Source organism: Balaenoptera musculus, chromosome 3, assembly GCF_009873245.2.
Source record: "Balaenoptera musculus isolate JJ_BM4_2016_0621 chromosome 3, mBalMus1.pri.v3, whole genome shotgun sequence".
In the NCBI taxonomy this organism is placed as follows: Eukaryota; Metazoa; Chordata; class Mammalia; order Artiodactyla; family Balaenopteridae; genus Balaenoptera; species Balaenoptera musculus.
In genome coordinates this window covers 63,143,378-63,160,182 of record NC_045787.1, presented here as the reverse complement: position 1 = coordinate 63,160,182, position 16,805 = coordinate 63,143,378, and the positions used below count along the sequence as shown (strand labels likewise).

At 41.1% G+C, this 16,805-nt stretch overlaps 1 protein-coding gene across 5 annotated transcripts in view; it reads right to left on the bottom strand.

The window, feature by feature from the left end:
* RASGRF2 (Ras protein specific guanine nucleotide releasing factor 2) overlaps nt 1-16,805 on the bottom strand; it is a 229,960-nt gene that overhangs the window by 84,794 nt on the left and 128,361 nt on the right. For 2 of the 5 annotated variants that reach the window (XM_036848287.1, XM_036848289.1), the window contains exons 16-17: nt 13,185-13,313; nt 10,544-10,633 (exon numbers count right to left, since the gene is read on the bottom strand). The exons of 1 other annotated variant lie outside the window; for it this stretch is intronic. In XM_036848287.1, coding sequence (XP_036704182.1) covers nt 10,544-10,633; nt 13,185-13,313 — 219 coding nt within the window. The remainder of the gene's footprint in view (nt 1-10,543; nt 10,634-13,184; nt 13,314-16,805) is intronic. 2 more of the 5 variants (XM_036848288.1, XM_036848290.1) reach the window with 1 other exon arrangement.

Below are 16,805 nucleotides of genomic sequence, written 5' to 3'. Positions count from 1 at the left end.
CTGACCAGGTTATATCATTGTACTAAGACCCTAGTTTCTGCGATCCTGTGAAAGAAATCACAGACCCCTCAAGGCTGCTAGCTAAGTAAGAATCTAACCTCAGATGACTAATTTCACTGGGGTTCATCTCTCTGGAGTTAACGTGCTGCCGTATCTGTCAGATGAATGCCAGGTGGACACAGAGGTGGAAAGAAGATGGAAAGAAATGGGTATGCTGCAGATGAAGACAGGAGCAAGAGTCAGTAACAAAATTATGTAACTCAAGTTTCCCAAGATCTTGTTCTTTATGAAATAAATGTGGGATTAGAGGCAATATCAGGGCAAAGAAAGAAGCAGTTTGGTAGTGGACAGATATGAGCCTCATTCTCAGGCACTGTGAGAACCTGGGCCAGGCCCTCCAGCACTCTGGGTCTCACACTTGTTTCAAAATCTGTAAAATAAGAAAGACAGTCCCTAAAATCCCTTCCATGGTGAAGGGGTGACAATGAGTCATCCTCCAGATCTTTGAGATAAGATTACCCTGTGAAAGCAAAAGTAGTCAAGCCACAGTGGACACGAAGAGATGGACTTCCTATAAAATAGCCCGGCCAAAGGAACAGGAAATAGTTTTGGGGAGGGAAGACTGAGGAGATTCAGGAGTCCATTGCTAGCACTGAGGTATGTCTCAGAAACTCTTATCTGGATCAACCTACAACTCCAGCTGTAAATGATTACAGTAAATCTGAGGTCACATACTGGTGGCTCACAGCCAACTGTGGTCCACAGAAGTATTCTGCTTGGCTGGACAGTATTTTTTAAAGAGTATGAATTCACTTCCAACATTTAAAAATAGGAGATTTTACATAAATATCCAGATTTCTGGTTTTTCTTTAAAAAAGAAAAGAAAGAAAGAAAACAGATCTGACGGCCCTAGTCTGTATTCTGTCATGGCAAAAACCAGGGGGAGCTGAGCAATGGCTGCCCCTTTTTCACATGGTATCAGCCCTCCAGTCTCCCTTTCGGTTACCTGCCTGGCCCTGAAATGGATGAAACTGTACTGCAGTCAAGTAGCAATTAAGCAATGTGAGCGAATCAAAAAAGTGAAAAGGCACAATCAACTGCATTGTACCTTTGCTGAGGAGATACAGTAATAGAGGAGAATGGTCTGCGTGGAGCTCAGGAAAGGGCAGCACAAAGAAGGAGAACTTGGCAATGCAACATGGTCAGGAAAGAGGGTGCTCAGGCCAGCTGGAATGAGGATTTGGGTTTGCTTGAAAGGCTTATCAAAAACACATGATGGGCAGAGGAAGTGCTCCATGTGATCTGGCTTGCTGTGGGCATCCTCCCAGGAAGAGTGCAATGACCCCCTGACATGAGCATCCCTAGCTGCTTTGCAGGCTCATACTATACTAGTTAAGAGGGATACATTAGGAGTTTGGGATTAGCAGACACAAACTACTGTATATAAAATAGATAAACAACAAGGTCCTACTGTATAGCACAGAGAACTATATTCAATATCTTGTAATAACCTATAATGAAAAAGAGTATGAAAAAAGAATATATATATTGAATATATATATTCACTTTGCTGTACACCAGAAACTAACACAACACTGTAATCAACTATACTTCAATAAAAATAAAAACAATGTAACTTCTCAGTTCCAAAATTTTAATTCCAGTCCGTGTGTGTGTGTGTGTGTGTGTGTGTGTGTGTCTAAAAATTAGACTGGAATCCATGAGCACAGAATATCTTTCCATTTCTTTGTGCCTTCAATTTCTTTCAACAATGTCTTATGGTTTAACATTGTTAAAATGTCCATATTACCTAAAGCAATCTACAGATTCAATGCATTCCCTATCAAAATCACAACAATATTTTTCATAAAATAGGACAAAAAAATCCTAAAATTTATACAGAACCACAAAAGACCCCAAACAACCAAAGCAATCCTGAGAAAAAAAACAAAGCTGAAGGTATCACACTCCCTGATTTCAAATTATACAATAGGCATGCCTTGGAGATATTGCGGCTTTTGTTCCAGACAATGGCAAAATAGCAGATATTGCAATAAAATAAGTCACACAATTTTTTTGGTTTCTCAGTGCATATAAAAGTTATGCTTACATTATACTGCAGTCTTTTAAGTGTGCAATAGCATTAGGTCTGAAAAAATAATGTATATACCTTAATTAAAAACACTTTATTGCTAAAAAGTGCTAACCGTCACCCGAGCCTTCAGCAAGTCGTAATCTTTTTGCTGGTGGAGGGTCTTGCCTCAGTGTTGATGGCTGTTGACGGACCAGGCTGGTGGTTGCTGAAGGCTGGGATGGCTGTGGCCATTTAAGAAAATATGACAACCAAGAAGTTTACCACATCGATTGATTCTTCCTTTCGCCAACAATTTCTCTGTAGCATACAATGCTGTTTGAGAGCATTTTACCCACAGCAGAAAACTTCTTTCAAAACTGGAGTCAATCCTCTCAAACCCTGCTGCTGCTTCATCAACTAAATTTCTGTAATATTCTAAATCGTTTGTTGTCATTTCAACAATCTTCACGGCATCTTCAAAAGGTGTAGATCCCATCGCAAGAAACCACTTTCTTTGCTCATCCGTAAGAAGCAGCTCCTCACCTGTTGAAGTTTTAGCATGAGATCACAGTAAGTCAGTCACATCTTCAGCCTCCACTTCTAATTCTAGTTCTCTCGCTATTTCCACCACATCTGCAATGACTTCCTCCACTGAAGTCTTGAACCCCTCAAAGTCATCCATGGGGGTTGGAATAAACTTCTTCCAAACTCCTGTTAATGTTGATATTTTGAGCTTTTTCCATGAATCACAAATGTTCTTAATGACATCTAGAATGGTGAATCCTTTCCAGAAAGTTTTCAACTTACCCTTCTCAGATCCATCAGAGGAATCACTATCTATGGCAACTATAGTCTTATGAAATATAATTCTTACATAACAGGACTTGAAAGTTAAAATTACTCCTTGCTCTATGGGCTGCAGAATGGATGGTGTATTTCGCAGGCATGAAAATAACAATCTCGTTGTACATCTCCACCAGACCTCTTGAGTGACCAGGTGCACTGTCAATGAGCAGCACTATTTTGAAAGGAATCTTCTTTTCTAAGCAATAGGTCTCAACAGTGGGCTTAAAATATTCAGTAAACCATGGTGTAAATAGATGTGCTGTCATCCAGGCTTCGTTGTTCCATTTATAGAGCACAGGCAGATTTAGCATAATTTAGCATAATTCTTAAGGGTCCTAGGATTTTCAGAATGGTAAATGAGCATTGGCTTCCACTTCAAGTCACCAGCTGCACTGGCCCCTAACAAGAGAGTCAGCCTGTCCTTTGAAGCTTTGAAGCCAGGCACTGACTTCTCTCTAGCTATGAAAATCCTAGGTGGCATCATCTTCTAATAGAAGGCTGTTTCATCGGCACTGAAAATCTGTTGTCTAGTGTATCCACCTTCATTAATGATCTTAGCTGGCTAGATCTTCTGGATAACTTGCTGCAACTTCTACATCAGCACTTGCTGCTTCACCTTGCACTTTTATGTTATGGAGACAACTTCTTTCTTTCAAGCTCATGAGCCAACCTGTGCTCACTTCAGATTTTTCTTCTGCAGCTTCCTCATCTCTCTCCACCTTCATAGGATTTAAGAGTGTTAGGGCCTTGCTCTAGATTAGGCTTTGGTTTAAGGGAATGTTGTGGCTGGTTTGATCTTCTATCCAGACCACTAAAACTTTCTCCATAAGAGCAATAAGGCTGTTTCGCTTTTTTATCATTCATGTGTTCACTGGAGTAGCACGTTTAATTTCCTTCAAGAACTTTTCCTTTGCATTCGCAACTTGGTTAACTGTTTGGTGCAAGAGGCCTAGCTTTCAGCCCATCTACTCTTTCGACATGCCTTCCTTAATAAGCTTAATCATTTCTAGCTTTTGATTTAAAGTGAGAGACATGCAACTCTTCCTTTCACTTGAACACTTAGAGGCCACAGTAGGGTTATTAATTGGCCTAATTTCAATATTGTTGTGTCTCAGGGCAACAGGGAGGCCCGAGAAGAGGGAGAGAGGCAGGACTGGCAGGTCGGTAGAGCAGTCAGAACACACTCAGCATTTATCTATTAAATTCGCCATCTTTATATGGGTGTGGTTCATGGACCACCCCCAAATTAAATAGTAACATCAAAGGTTACTGAACGCAGGTCACCATAACAAGTATAATAATAATGAAAAAGTTTCAAATATTGACAGAATTTCCAAAATGTGACAGAGAGACATGAAGTGAACAAATGCTGTTGGAAAAATGGTGCTGATAGACTTGCTCGACACACGGTTGCCAAAAACCTTCAATTTGTAAAAAATACAGTATTTGTGAAACGCAATAAAATGAGGTATAACTGTACAACACTATAGTAATCAAAACAGCATGATATTGGCATAAAAAAGACACAGATTAATGAAACAGAGTTGAGAGCCCAGAATAAACCCACATATAGATGACAATTATAATTTATGACAAAGGAGCAAAGAACATACAATGGGAGAAAGGACAGTCTCTTCAATAAATGGTATTGGGAAAACTGGACGGTCATATGCAAAAGAATGAAACTAGGCCACTATTTTACTCCATATACAAAAATCAACTCAAAATGGATTAAAGACTTGAATGTAAGACCTAAAATCATAGAATTCCTAGAAAAAAACATATGCAGTACACTTTTTAACATTGGTCTTAGCAGTATCTTTCTGGATATGTCTCCTGAGACAAGGGAAACAAAAGCAAAGATAAACAAATGAGACTACATTAAACTAAAAAACTTCTGCACAGCAAAGGAAACCATCAGCAAAACAAAAAGACAACCTACTGAATGGGAGAAGATATTTGAAAATCATATATCCAATAGGGGTTTAATATCCAAAATATATAAAGAACTCATACAACTCAACAACAACAAAACAAACACCCTGATTAAAAAATGGGCAGAGGATCTGAGTATACATTTTTCCAAAGACATACAGATGGCCAGTAGGCACATAAAATGATGTTCAATATCACTAATTATTAGGGAAATGCAAATCAAAACCACAATGATGTATCACCTCATGCCAGTTAGAATGGCTGTTCTCAAAAAGACAGGAAATAACAAGTGTTGGTGAGGATGATGAGAAAAGGGAACACTCATACACTGGTGGTGGGAATGTAAATTGGTGCAGCCACTATGGAAGACAGTATAGAGATTCCTCAAAAAATTAAGAACAGAATTACCATATAATCCAGCTATTCCATTTCTGAGTATTTATCCAAAGAAAATGAAGATACTAATTCAAAAAGACATATGCACCCCTATACTCAGTGTAGCATTATTTACAATAGCCAAGATATGGAAACAACCTAAGTGCTCATCAATGGATGAATGGATAAAGATGTAGTATATATACACAATGCAATACTACTCAGCCATAACAGAAAGATGAAATCTTGCCATTTGCAACAATATGGATGGACCTTGAGGGTATTATGCTAAGTGGAATAAGTCAGATGGAAAAAGACAAATGCCGTATGTTTTCACTCATGTGAGGAATATAAAAAAATAAAATAAAATAAACAACCAAAAATAAAATAAACACTCATATGAGGAATATAAAAAAATAAAATAAGATAAACAACCAAAAAAATAAAATAAAATAAACAACCAAACCATACAAAAATGAACATAGATACAGAGAAAAGAGTAATGGTCACCAAGGGGAAAGGGACATGGGGGAGGGTAAAATGGGTAAAGGGGGTCAACTGCATAGTGATGGATGGAAATTAAACTTTCCATGGTGAGCACACAGTAGTGAATACAGAAGTTGAAATACAATGTTGTACACATGAAACTTAAAAATAAATAAAGAATTTAAAGTAAGACTTGGAATCACTGTTAACTTACATTTGGTTTGCCAAAGCTCTTTGTTTTTCATTAATAATAGTGATAACAATGTTTTCATTTAAAAATGTAAATGAGATACATCCTGTCTCCCAAACTTCAACTAGCTATCTTAAGACATTTTTATTGTAAAATGGTTTTTATATGTTTTGGAAAAAAAACCAATAAAAAATATGTCTCAAACTGGCTGTAGGAATGCTACAACCAGAGAAGGAACAAATACACCTTCTCCATCTAGTTTAGTGATTCTCCATCTTGGCTACACATAAGTATCACACAGGGAACTTTAAAAATCCTGATGCCCCAGATGGACCCAGACCAATCAAGTCATAATCTCTGGGGCTTCCCTGGTGGCGCAGTGGTTGAGAATCTGCCTGCCAATGCAGGGGACACGGGTTCGAGCCCTGGTCTGGGAAGATCCCACATGCCACGGAGTAACTGGGCCCGTGAGCCACAATTACTGAGCCTGCGCGTCTGGAGCCTGTGCTCCGCAACAAGAGAGGCCGCGATAATGAGAGGCCGGCGCACCGCGATGAAGAGTGGCCCCCACTTGCCGCAACTAGAAAAAGCCCTCGCACAGAAACGAAGACCCATCACAGCCATAAATAAATAAAGAATACTGGTAAAAAAAAAAAAAAAAAACAAAAACAAAAACAAAACAAAACAAAAAGTCATAATCTCTGGGGGTGGGACCAGTTATTGGTATTTTAAAAAGTGAGTCCAAGCCTAATTCACACCAAGCTCAGATCTACTATTGGCTACACAAGCCTGAGTGGTTTGACAGAGGAAAAAACAGATTATGAATTATCTATTTTACAAGTACGAAGTCACCACCAATAAAGAACTCACTATTTCTCTAAGCAATTGTAACTGTGACATTAATTTTCCTATAAATGCATTCAGTCATTCCTCTACTTTGTTAATTTACTCTGACTTGCATAGAATGGTAAAACCTATAATCTTTTCACAGATAATCAAGAGTTGCTTGTAGTACCTCCACTGCCATTATTTCTACTCTCATAAAAATAACCCACCTCACACTTTCATATTTCATTTTAGATCATTTCATAAACCCTATCATTAATCCCAGAGCTTTAGGTATATAGTAAGCACCATGATATGCCCTGATATGTGTATTTATTGGATTTGCATTTCTATTCATATCATAACTATATCCAAACTGCACCTGCAGATTCCCTGTATCAGCAGCCATCTGAAAGGCACAGATTTTAATTCTACTTTAATGCAGAGCTCCTAAATTTGAGCAGATGTTTGAAAGTACATTTCAACCAGTGTGGTGGCTCATAAGACTCATTGTTTTTTGTCTCAATCTTGCATAGAGCTAAAACTTATAGAGTTAGCACTTATTTGACTGATTGATGATCACTGGTCCCACTCCCACCTCCACCCGCCACCCCGTGATCAAAATTTCCTAAACCTGCTCTGATTCCAAGAATGATCAGGGCTGGACTCATAAACAGATTTACCGGGAAGCCAATGAAGCTTAAGCCTCGGGGCCTCTCAATGTGTATGGGCCTCTTCCAAAGCCCTGGGAGGTGCTCTAAAGGTTTGTAATTTTATATTCTTTTCCTTGAGGCAGACTGTGTAAGTGTAAGACCCCACAAATCCCGGATCCATCCACAGTGGGCCTAATGTAACTTGGCTGCCAATCGGAAGGCAAGCACTAAATAAACTGTGAAATCTTCATAATGTGAAGTTAGCAAGAATTAATTGTGTCACAATCGTGCCCACAGATCAGGCTTTCCTTCCTCTCCAGCAGAGGTACTCCTGTTAGTCTACAAGGAAACGGAGCATGACGTGGAAGGAAGAGACACCCATCTTTGGAAAGGACAGGCTCTAAGTGCTTAAAGAAACCAGAGGGGAAATTCCAGTCTTTTCCAGTGTGTGTGGAAATCAGGCAGGCTCAGACCTGAGGGGCAGGACGGGCAATCTTGAGTACATACCAGGCCACCTTCCACAGATAAATCAACTTTCTCTGCCTCTACGGCATGCACATCTTATCCGGCCTCTTTGCATAGAAAAGTTTCTGTCCATCCTTTTGCTAAATTTAAATTCCTTTTAATGCAGTAAAGTTACCTTCTAAGCAATCATTAAAGAGAAATGGCTTACATGCAAATGCCTGCAGTGAATATTTGAAAGCATTTTCACTAACTGACAGTTCTAACCCAGAGTTGCCAGATTCCTGTGTATTTTGATGGAGGTAGAGGTTGAGGGCAGGGAGGTGGGAGAGGATTAAAGCAAGAGGGAACCCGAAGAGGAGCCTGAAACATGAAAGCCCACTCTGCAGACCGCATGGCTTGGCCGGGCGGCACCTTGTTCCAGGCTATAAGCCACACACAGCAGAGCGGCACCACCAGGTGGTCCCATATTGCGGCCAGACAAGCAGACGGGAAGCCTGGAAAAATGGATGCGAGCATGAGATGTTCACTTATCTACACCGCCTTCCCTCCTGCTCACCTCTGCAGGCTCTCCACGTTCTAGTGTGCATTCGGGTCAGTAATCCCTGATTCAGAGAGTGGATACAAAGCCTGGTTTGAGACTTAAACATTAGGTAGCACTAGCTTCCGTCGGACACCTGTCTGTCCGGGTCTAGGGCTCCTCTGGGCAGTAGCAGGCTCTCCTCTCCCTGGCCAGCCAAGAAGTCCAGATCATCCTCCCAGCACTTCCTCTCTTTCTGCGCCGTGTCCACCTGCCCTGGCGGCCTATGAACCCGAGCCCTTCTGCCAAGTTCTCGTAGGCAGGTGGACTCTCCTGTGGGGCTAGATCCACAGAGCAGCCGAGCCCCAGGGGCGTACTGATCCCTACTCCAAAACAGACCCTCTTTCGTACCACCATTAGCCACCGAAACTGACCCCTGTGCAACTTGCTGCCTTGACAGCAGGGCCACAGATACTGCCAAAGCCATCCTTTATGTCATTTATGTCTAAACTTGAATCATGTGGCTCCAGACCCCATTGCAGGCAACGTCAGCAGCGGCGTGATAAGAGAGGTGGACCCGGCCACCCTGCACCTGGCAGTGCTGGCTGTCGTCAGTCAGCAGTCTGCCCCCCCTCAGCCGGCTCACCGGGGACAGCCTTCTTGCTAAGGCTCTTTCGGCTTCAGGGGAGAAGCAGGAACAGGCCGCAGAGCAGCAGCAGTGTTCAGACAGTGAGGAAGACTTGGCTACTGCGGTTACTTTATCCTCTGGCCCATCAGGCATGGACAAGCCCAAGCCTGAAAGCCATTCTCCATGAGAACTCTGCTTCAATCTCAGGTGGAAAAAAGGTACCTTCCCCGACCCAGCCTCCAGCAAATGGGGAAATGGTCTCATCCTGAACTGACCTAAAAACTACTTTCCCTTACAAACCATATTTAAATTAAGAGACCTGTGAGGAAGCTCTGTATTTCACTTTTTCCAAAGACAGACCAGCTTGAACAAAAGACAGAAGAAGGTCTTAGCAAATCACAGTTGATAACCAACTCTGCCGGAAGTGTAGGGAAGACTCCTTTGTTATCTCATCAAAGAAATGTTCATTATTATAACATGCAGTCAACAACAGAAGCCGACTGGATTGAGAAGACATCAATACTATTACCATTACAGGCTGTATTGCGTTATACTCATGGGAATTGAGGGGAAGGTTCTGGGAATATTTGGGGCAAAGAACATCCCCAATTTGCCTGACCACATCCAGTGAAGTGTGTGTGGTAAAATATTTAAGATGTGGAATGTAGTCAAAGTGCAAAGATTTTCCATTCAGATGGGATATATATATATATAACTATGAATTACTATGGTAATTCATGTTCCTTATAGTATATCTCTTTGTTCTTACTTCAATTTAGAAAGATTTCACACAGACAGTATCTACCAGTTACTATTGTTGAATATAAGTTCATAGGCTTTGGAAATGGACTTCTTTGTGGTAGGTGAGCAATGACTAATTAACAAAATACACCAAAAATACACTCCCGGAACACAGAGAATTAGTTTAGGTGAAGATACTCACAGCAACTAGGCTGTTTAAACCACATACGGATTTATTTTAACATAACGTCCTCCTTGCACATGAGAGAAGAGGACAGAGATCATGGATAACATTTTTCATCTATTTAAAATACCGTGCTTTTATTTTAAGTACTTCTTTACCCTGAAGATTAACTGACAGCAACTCAGAAAGCATCATGGAGCTACTGGAAATGAATTTTGAGTACTCTGAAGCAATAGATCCCTCCCTCCTCCCCACCCCCTCCACAAACCTTCCCTCCCACCTTGCATATGCTTTCAGCACTGGACTCAATTAAAAGGGAACCACGTGTTCTCGACAATTTGGCTGAAAAGGTTAAAGCACTCCATAAAACAACATGAAAGAAACAGCACATCCTTCTCTGATACAGAAGTTCTCAAAAGTGTTACCCACAGGCCACCTGTGTGAGACTCACCTGAAGGTGCTTATTTAAAAGACGGTATCACACCAAGACGCACTGACTTAGGGAGCTGGGAATCTGCATTCTTAAGAAGCTGCCCAGTGTATCCTCAAGACGCTGGCAGGCAAGGACCACTGATTTACCATAAATTGCCATGTGTCTGCACTCAGCTGCTGGCCCCTACTCACCGGGTGGGCTCCCATGTCCTGCTGCAGCTGTGGCAATTGCAAAAGCAGAAGCAGGCGAAACAGAGCAGTGGGAGTTGTCGGCGGTCTGTCCTGGTTATTTCAAAAGAATGGAAATGGCATGGTGAGGCAGTTGGATAATATTACATAACAAAAATTCTCATTTTCATTCCAGCACTGGATGAGTGCAAATACCCTGCGTTGTCCTTATTAATAGGCAAATAACAAGATTCTATGTTCGCAAGTCCATTCTAGGTGTAGCCCAAAGAGAAATGAAAGCATACGTCTGCACAAAAACTTATACGTGAACATCCATAGCAGCATTATTCATAACAGCCAAAAAAGTAAAAACAACCAAATGTCCACCAACTGGTGAAATGATAAACCAAATCAAAAATTCTCATACAAGGGAATATCATTTAGCCACAAAAAGGAATGAAGTACTAATACATACCACAACATGAATGTACCTTGAAAACATCATGCTAAGTGAAAGTCAGTCATAAAGAGTCACATATTGTATGATCCCATTTACATTAAATGTCCAGATTAGGTAAATCCATAGAGACAGAGAGTAAATTAGTGGTTTCCAGGGGCTGGGAGGGAGATGGGAATGGGCAGTGACTACTAATGAGTACATGGTCCCTTGGTGGGGGAGGTGATGAAAATGTTCTGGAATGAGACGTAGTTATGGCTGCCCAGCCTTGTGAATATATAAAAACCACTGAACTGTATATTTTAAAAGGGTGAATCTTATGGTATGTGAATTTTCTCTCAATATAAAAAATATTTTTAAAAAATATTCTACATTTTACTGACGGAATTTTCTTCTCAAAATACCTTTAGAAGCAGAGATGGGTTCTTAAATAGAAGGATGCACTCAGCACCTTTTTGTAGCCCCTCTCACTCAGATACTTACACACAACATTTGATAATATTGCTGACAACCTCACTGTTTTTCTCACTCAGGCTTTTAGTGAAGATAGTTCGCTGTGATTCTGTGATTTTTGATTAGTTTGCCCCTAAAGTTATATAGTCATGCTTAAAATAAATAAGAGGGGAAGCAAAGAGCTGCTTAATGTGCCCAAGCATGAAAGCACAGAACAGCTGTACCCTCTCCTTCAGCAGTAGCCTGAAAACATTTGTGAAACAAGGTGGCAAGTAGACAGATGAACAGACAAAATTCAGCTACACAGTGAGAAAATGTGTGATACTGTCCCCATTTGGACCCACCATATTATCACAGATTTTGGTTTTCTTCCTGTATCACTGGGATTTAGTCAGATCAGGGAAGAAACAAAGAACTTAGTTAATCCACAAACAGGATGAGGATTTCCAAACGATGTTTATATAAATTTAAAAAAACTTTAAACGAATATAAACATACGAAAGAGACTATACTAAAACAGAGCTCTAATAATAGTAAGCAAGTGGACAGCATTTAACTCTTGGCTTGGTAAAGTTTTGCTTTCATAGGCTTTGGCCCCAAACTCTTACAGGTTTAATGAACTCAAGGGAGTCTGTGCACGTGGCAATGGTCAAAGAAGTTGCCAAGGCTTGGACTGACCAAGGCTCTAAGAAGAGTAAAGAGATTTGGCTAATTCCATAGTAGTCCTATAACAAGCCAGGGAATCTAGCTTGTTACCTTGGTTTTTCAGAACTACCCAAATGTCAGGGTGACCCATGACTGACCAGGAGCCCCAAAGGGCTAATATCCATCAAGGCAAATCTGCTGACAACAGCCTGACCCAGACTAGCTTCTCTTGGAGGTGATGGCAATGAAAAGAGCTTCCACCACGAGGCTAAGGCTGCAAATGAAATGACCATTTGGAGCCACGCACTCTATCTTTTGCTAAACTGCCTTACTTAAAGCAGGAGTATGAGAGTCAGAAAACGTCTACGTTTTACATGGGTTACTTAGGGTGAATCTGGTTTCATAATTGAATAATTTTCCCTTCCAACTTGAAATAATTGGCTTGAGGAAAAAAGAAGAAAACATTTCTAAAACAACTGTAATTTGGATACATTTATTTGAGCAAGGAGGAGATAAAAGATTTCTGTCTTTTGCTCTGACAGTCTTCCCTCCAATTAGAAAACATTTGGTATATTCTAAAACAAATTATGGGATAATGTTTTATAATTTTCATAACTATAGAAAAGATACCAGATTCTGCCACTAGCAATAATGAAGGTTGGAGTCCCATGCAACTGGACTTTATTTTAGTTGAAACAGTGTTCTTAATAAGGTCCCCCCCCCAACCCCGACAATTTTGTGTCCCAGATGAACCTATTGAACACAGACTATCCTGGGATTCATGGTAAGGTATCAGAGTCTGGGAACATTTTGGTAAAACCAGCACTGAAATTCAATCAACTAGCAACTAAGAACAGGCTATTCAATTTAGGTTACTCCACACAAAGTGCCACGCGATGATGGGGCCAAATAAATATTGGTTATACTAATGACATACGCTCTAATCATTCATTTTCCACTACTTGGTCCTACAGTAACATTTGCTTCCCATTACTTTTCATAACCGAGACTAAAAATATTCGGGGAGTGAAACAGTAAGGCAAACAAAAGATTCAGGAGCTAGAATCATCCCTCGCTTGTGTGTTTCTGAGTCCCTTTCCGAGCGCTCACCTCCGGGCTGGCGGTAGCGGAGGTGCCGAGGAGTTGAGGGTGACCTGCAAGGTGAAAGTTCGGTGGCATCTGCCACGGGGGAGCTTTCCACTCCTGCTCGGTCCACCGGCGCAGACTCCAGCACTGCTGCTTTAAAACATCATGAATTTTAACAACCAGGCCATGAATTCAAGAGCTTCTTGTCAGTATCATGCATGGAAACACAAAAGTTCATTATGGATAATAAGCATTTCATGTTAGTCTATATTTGTAAAGGACTTTATCATGAAATCGAGAAATCGAGTCACTCTTCCTGGCGGAATGTTAACGACACAAAGTCTAACTGTGGCTCATCTCCACACTGGTCTTGCTGACCCAGCTGAGCCTGGCTGACCCTCCCAAGCCCCTTTTGTTCAACACAACAGATGTTACTGATAAAAAGAAGAGGATATGCAGTGGCTTTCCCGCCCTCCAGAATGTTTCTGCCTTCTTGGAGTGGGAAAAGAGGGACTTTTTCCAGATGGTAAATGAAAATTGGGACTTCATTAGTACTTTGCCTGGGTTGCTCCCTTAAGACAATTAAAGTTTGAATCTTTACCATAAGGAGCCCCCCTGCCTAAGGATCTACAGCTCTACTGTCCAAAATGGTAACACGAGCCAAAAGTGGCTATGTAAATTGAAATGAAAACTAAATTTAAGTGAATATTTCACTTCCTCACTTGCACTGGCCACACTTCAAGTGCTCAGTAGCCACGTGTGGTTAGTGGCTACAGTACTGAACAGCATTTCCATCCTCCCAGAAAGTTCTATTGGGTAGCCCTGTCCTAGAGCTACAGATCAGCAGGAAGCAAGTGGAAATTTTTACAATGAACAATTGAGAGATTTTTAAGATAATTTGCGCCTCTTCACTGCAGCTAACATCCCATGAGTAAAAGAAACAATCCAGAGTCACACTTAAGCTATTACCACACTCCTCGCACTAGCTTATTAACGAGGTAAAATTACAACTTTGTGTGTGTTCTTTTAAGGAAAATCACTACAAAAATTTCATAAATTTCCAACAACTCTTCCATTTCTTTTTCCTTGGGCTTTGCATCAGCCGATAAAAGCTGTGTCACCTCCACTAGTTTTCCATTTACCCCTGTTAGCAGAACTACTCTCAACTCAACTCCCTTTACCATTCCATTCAAGATTTCACTCAACAAACTTGACAAAATCCCTAATGACTTCACATAAAGCCATTTTTACACTTGCATGTGATTTACTCCCTTAGAAATATGGCCCCAAGTCAGCTCTTTTGAAAAACAAAGGGGCCAGGGAAGGGAAATGGTTAGAATCTTTCCTCGAATGACATAATTACAGTCAAGCTGGCAATGATGCAGGATGGAGACATAAAAATCAGTGCTTAGCTGTTAGTTTTATTATTTTCTAAATAACTCTCTCAAAATGCAGTAATAGAAGGCATCTGCTTTGCAAAAGCAAGCAGAATATCAAATGTATGTCCTTGGTCTGATTCAACCATTCATTCCTCTTAGGCAAATGAGCAAATCATTTAGTCAGCAATTACACCGAACCCAAAAAACTTCCCAGCGAGAGAGCTGGACAGGCCCCGAAAGTCCACTGAAAGAACAGGAAAGCACAGAATAACACTGTAAGCAAACGGGCACCTACAGAGAGGAGAAACCATGCCAGCATTGGGGGGGGCAAAGAAGCGTTTCCTTCTGGCAGGTTCACTTTCAGTCAAGTTCCATGCAAAGCAGCTTTGCCTGCAGAACAAGTGGGCAGATGTGGGCTCAAAACAAATGCTAAAACTGGGAGCACTTTCAGCCCACAGGCAGGCAATTTTCAAACTAAGAATATAGAAACAGACACTAGTGATGTGGGTCGTGCAGCGATGCTTAGACTGCTTGCACAGCCATGGCCCAAGAGAACGCTGATGGGGTAAGAGACCCAAACACAGTGAGTGAGCTGCCCCATGGCTCTCCTTTCTTGCCTGCTGTCGGTTATGTTTTTTGTTGAGATCTCACCATTGGGTGGAATCTGGATGTGAGCTGGGCTGATATTTGTGCTTTTTAGAAGGACCCAGGATAGCAGAAGGTGGGGACTTCGTGGTAGGAAGAAAGAGGGGCACTAATAAATGTTGGGTGAGCCTGGAACAGATCTGGGGACCGGGTGGGGGTGAAACCAATTGCATTATTTTTCCCTCCGAAGTTCACAGTCTCGCTCATTTTGAGGGATATTTCCTATTTCTCTCCTTTCCCTTCATGTCATTTGAAGTTCTCCTGCCAGGAAATATTGCAAGGCTGGCATTATAACTGCAATGACAATAAAACTGGACAAAGGTTACTAGCATTTTTCAAAGAGGGTACCCTGAAACTGTCTAGCTGGACAGCAGTAAGAGAGACCCATGACCTCAGTATGGAGCTAATGGTGAAGCTGATCTTGTGCAATGAGGTTTGTGGAGTTGCATCCTGAGGTGAAAAGCAGAAACTGTACAAACTCTTGGCACAGGGTTTCTTATTCAAGTCTGCCAGCTGTCTTAAGTGTTACCATTATGCAAAGCACACGCAAACATCTTTCAAATTAAAGACAGATCATTGTCTCCCTTTACTTTGCCAACTGGAATTTTCAAGACTAGATAGCAGAGTTAATACGGCAGCACTCTTGGCTTCTGTAGACATTATGTGCATGCGCACGTGCACGCACACACACACACACACACAACTTGTCAGGCTGACATTGAAGTAAAGTGTTTCATCCATGACTTTTCTAGAACTATTCATGATCAGTATTGCCTATATACCAATGCAAAATAAAAGGAAAAACTAGATCTATAATTCCTTTGTTTCACCTTTTCAGAAAAATGCCAAAGAGCTCCCTAGACCCCAGTATAATTCTAAGCTTTCTATTGAGTGTCTCCTTTATAAGGATCCACAGGATAAATTATTCTCAAGTCTCAGGAGCAAGAAAAGATGTGCCTGCACACCAATCTATTCTTAGCTTTCAATATGAATCACATAACTGATTACATTCAGAACCAAAATCAGAGTGACTTTAGGAACTGCAGAGGACCACACAGTACTCATCTGTTCACTAACCATACCCACGGCCTCATACGATTTTCCTCCATTGCCTGATTTCCTTATCTATTTTAGTTTTAATCCAGTGTACCATGTGCCTCTTTGAACTACCATCTTAAATACTTTCAAGAACAAGATGGGAAGTAAATACATTAAAAATAATCAGAAGACAGCTACAGAAAGAGAAAAAAAATCAAGATGCAAAGAGGTGGCCAAAACCAAAGTGTTTAAATAGAAGGATTGCTGGAGGGGGGCAGAAATCATGGTAAAAATGAGAGATAAAGGGGGACGTATTAGTGGGTAGACGTGACTAAGACACACGGGGCAGAGGAGTGGGCATCTCTGGAGATGAAGTTGGCTCTAATGGGCTTCAACAAGTGCCATGGGCCACACATGGACACAACCCTGGAATGTCCCCACCCCCCCACAGTGAGAGGAGCTCTGTATTTAACCTTGACCTGGGAACTGCAAAATCATATTTCTACCCCGTGAACCATGTGGATAAACTGACCCTTGAAATTCTAACTGCAAATCATCTGTCTGGGGAAAATCCAGTGGAGAA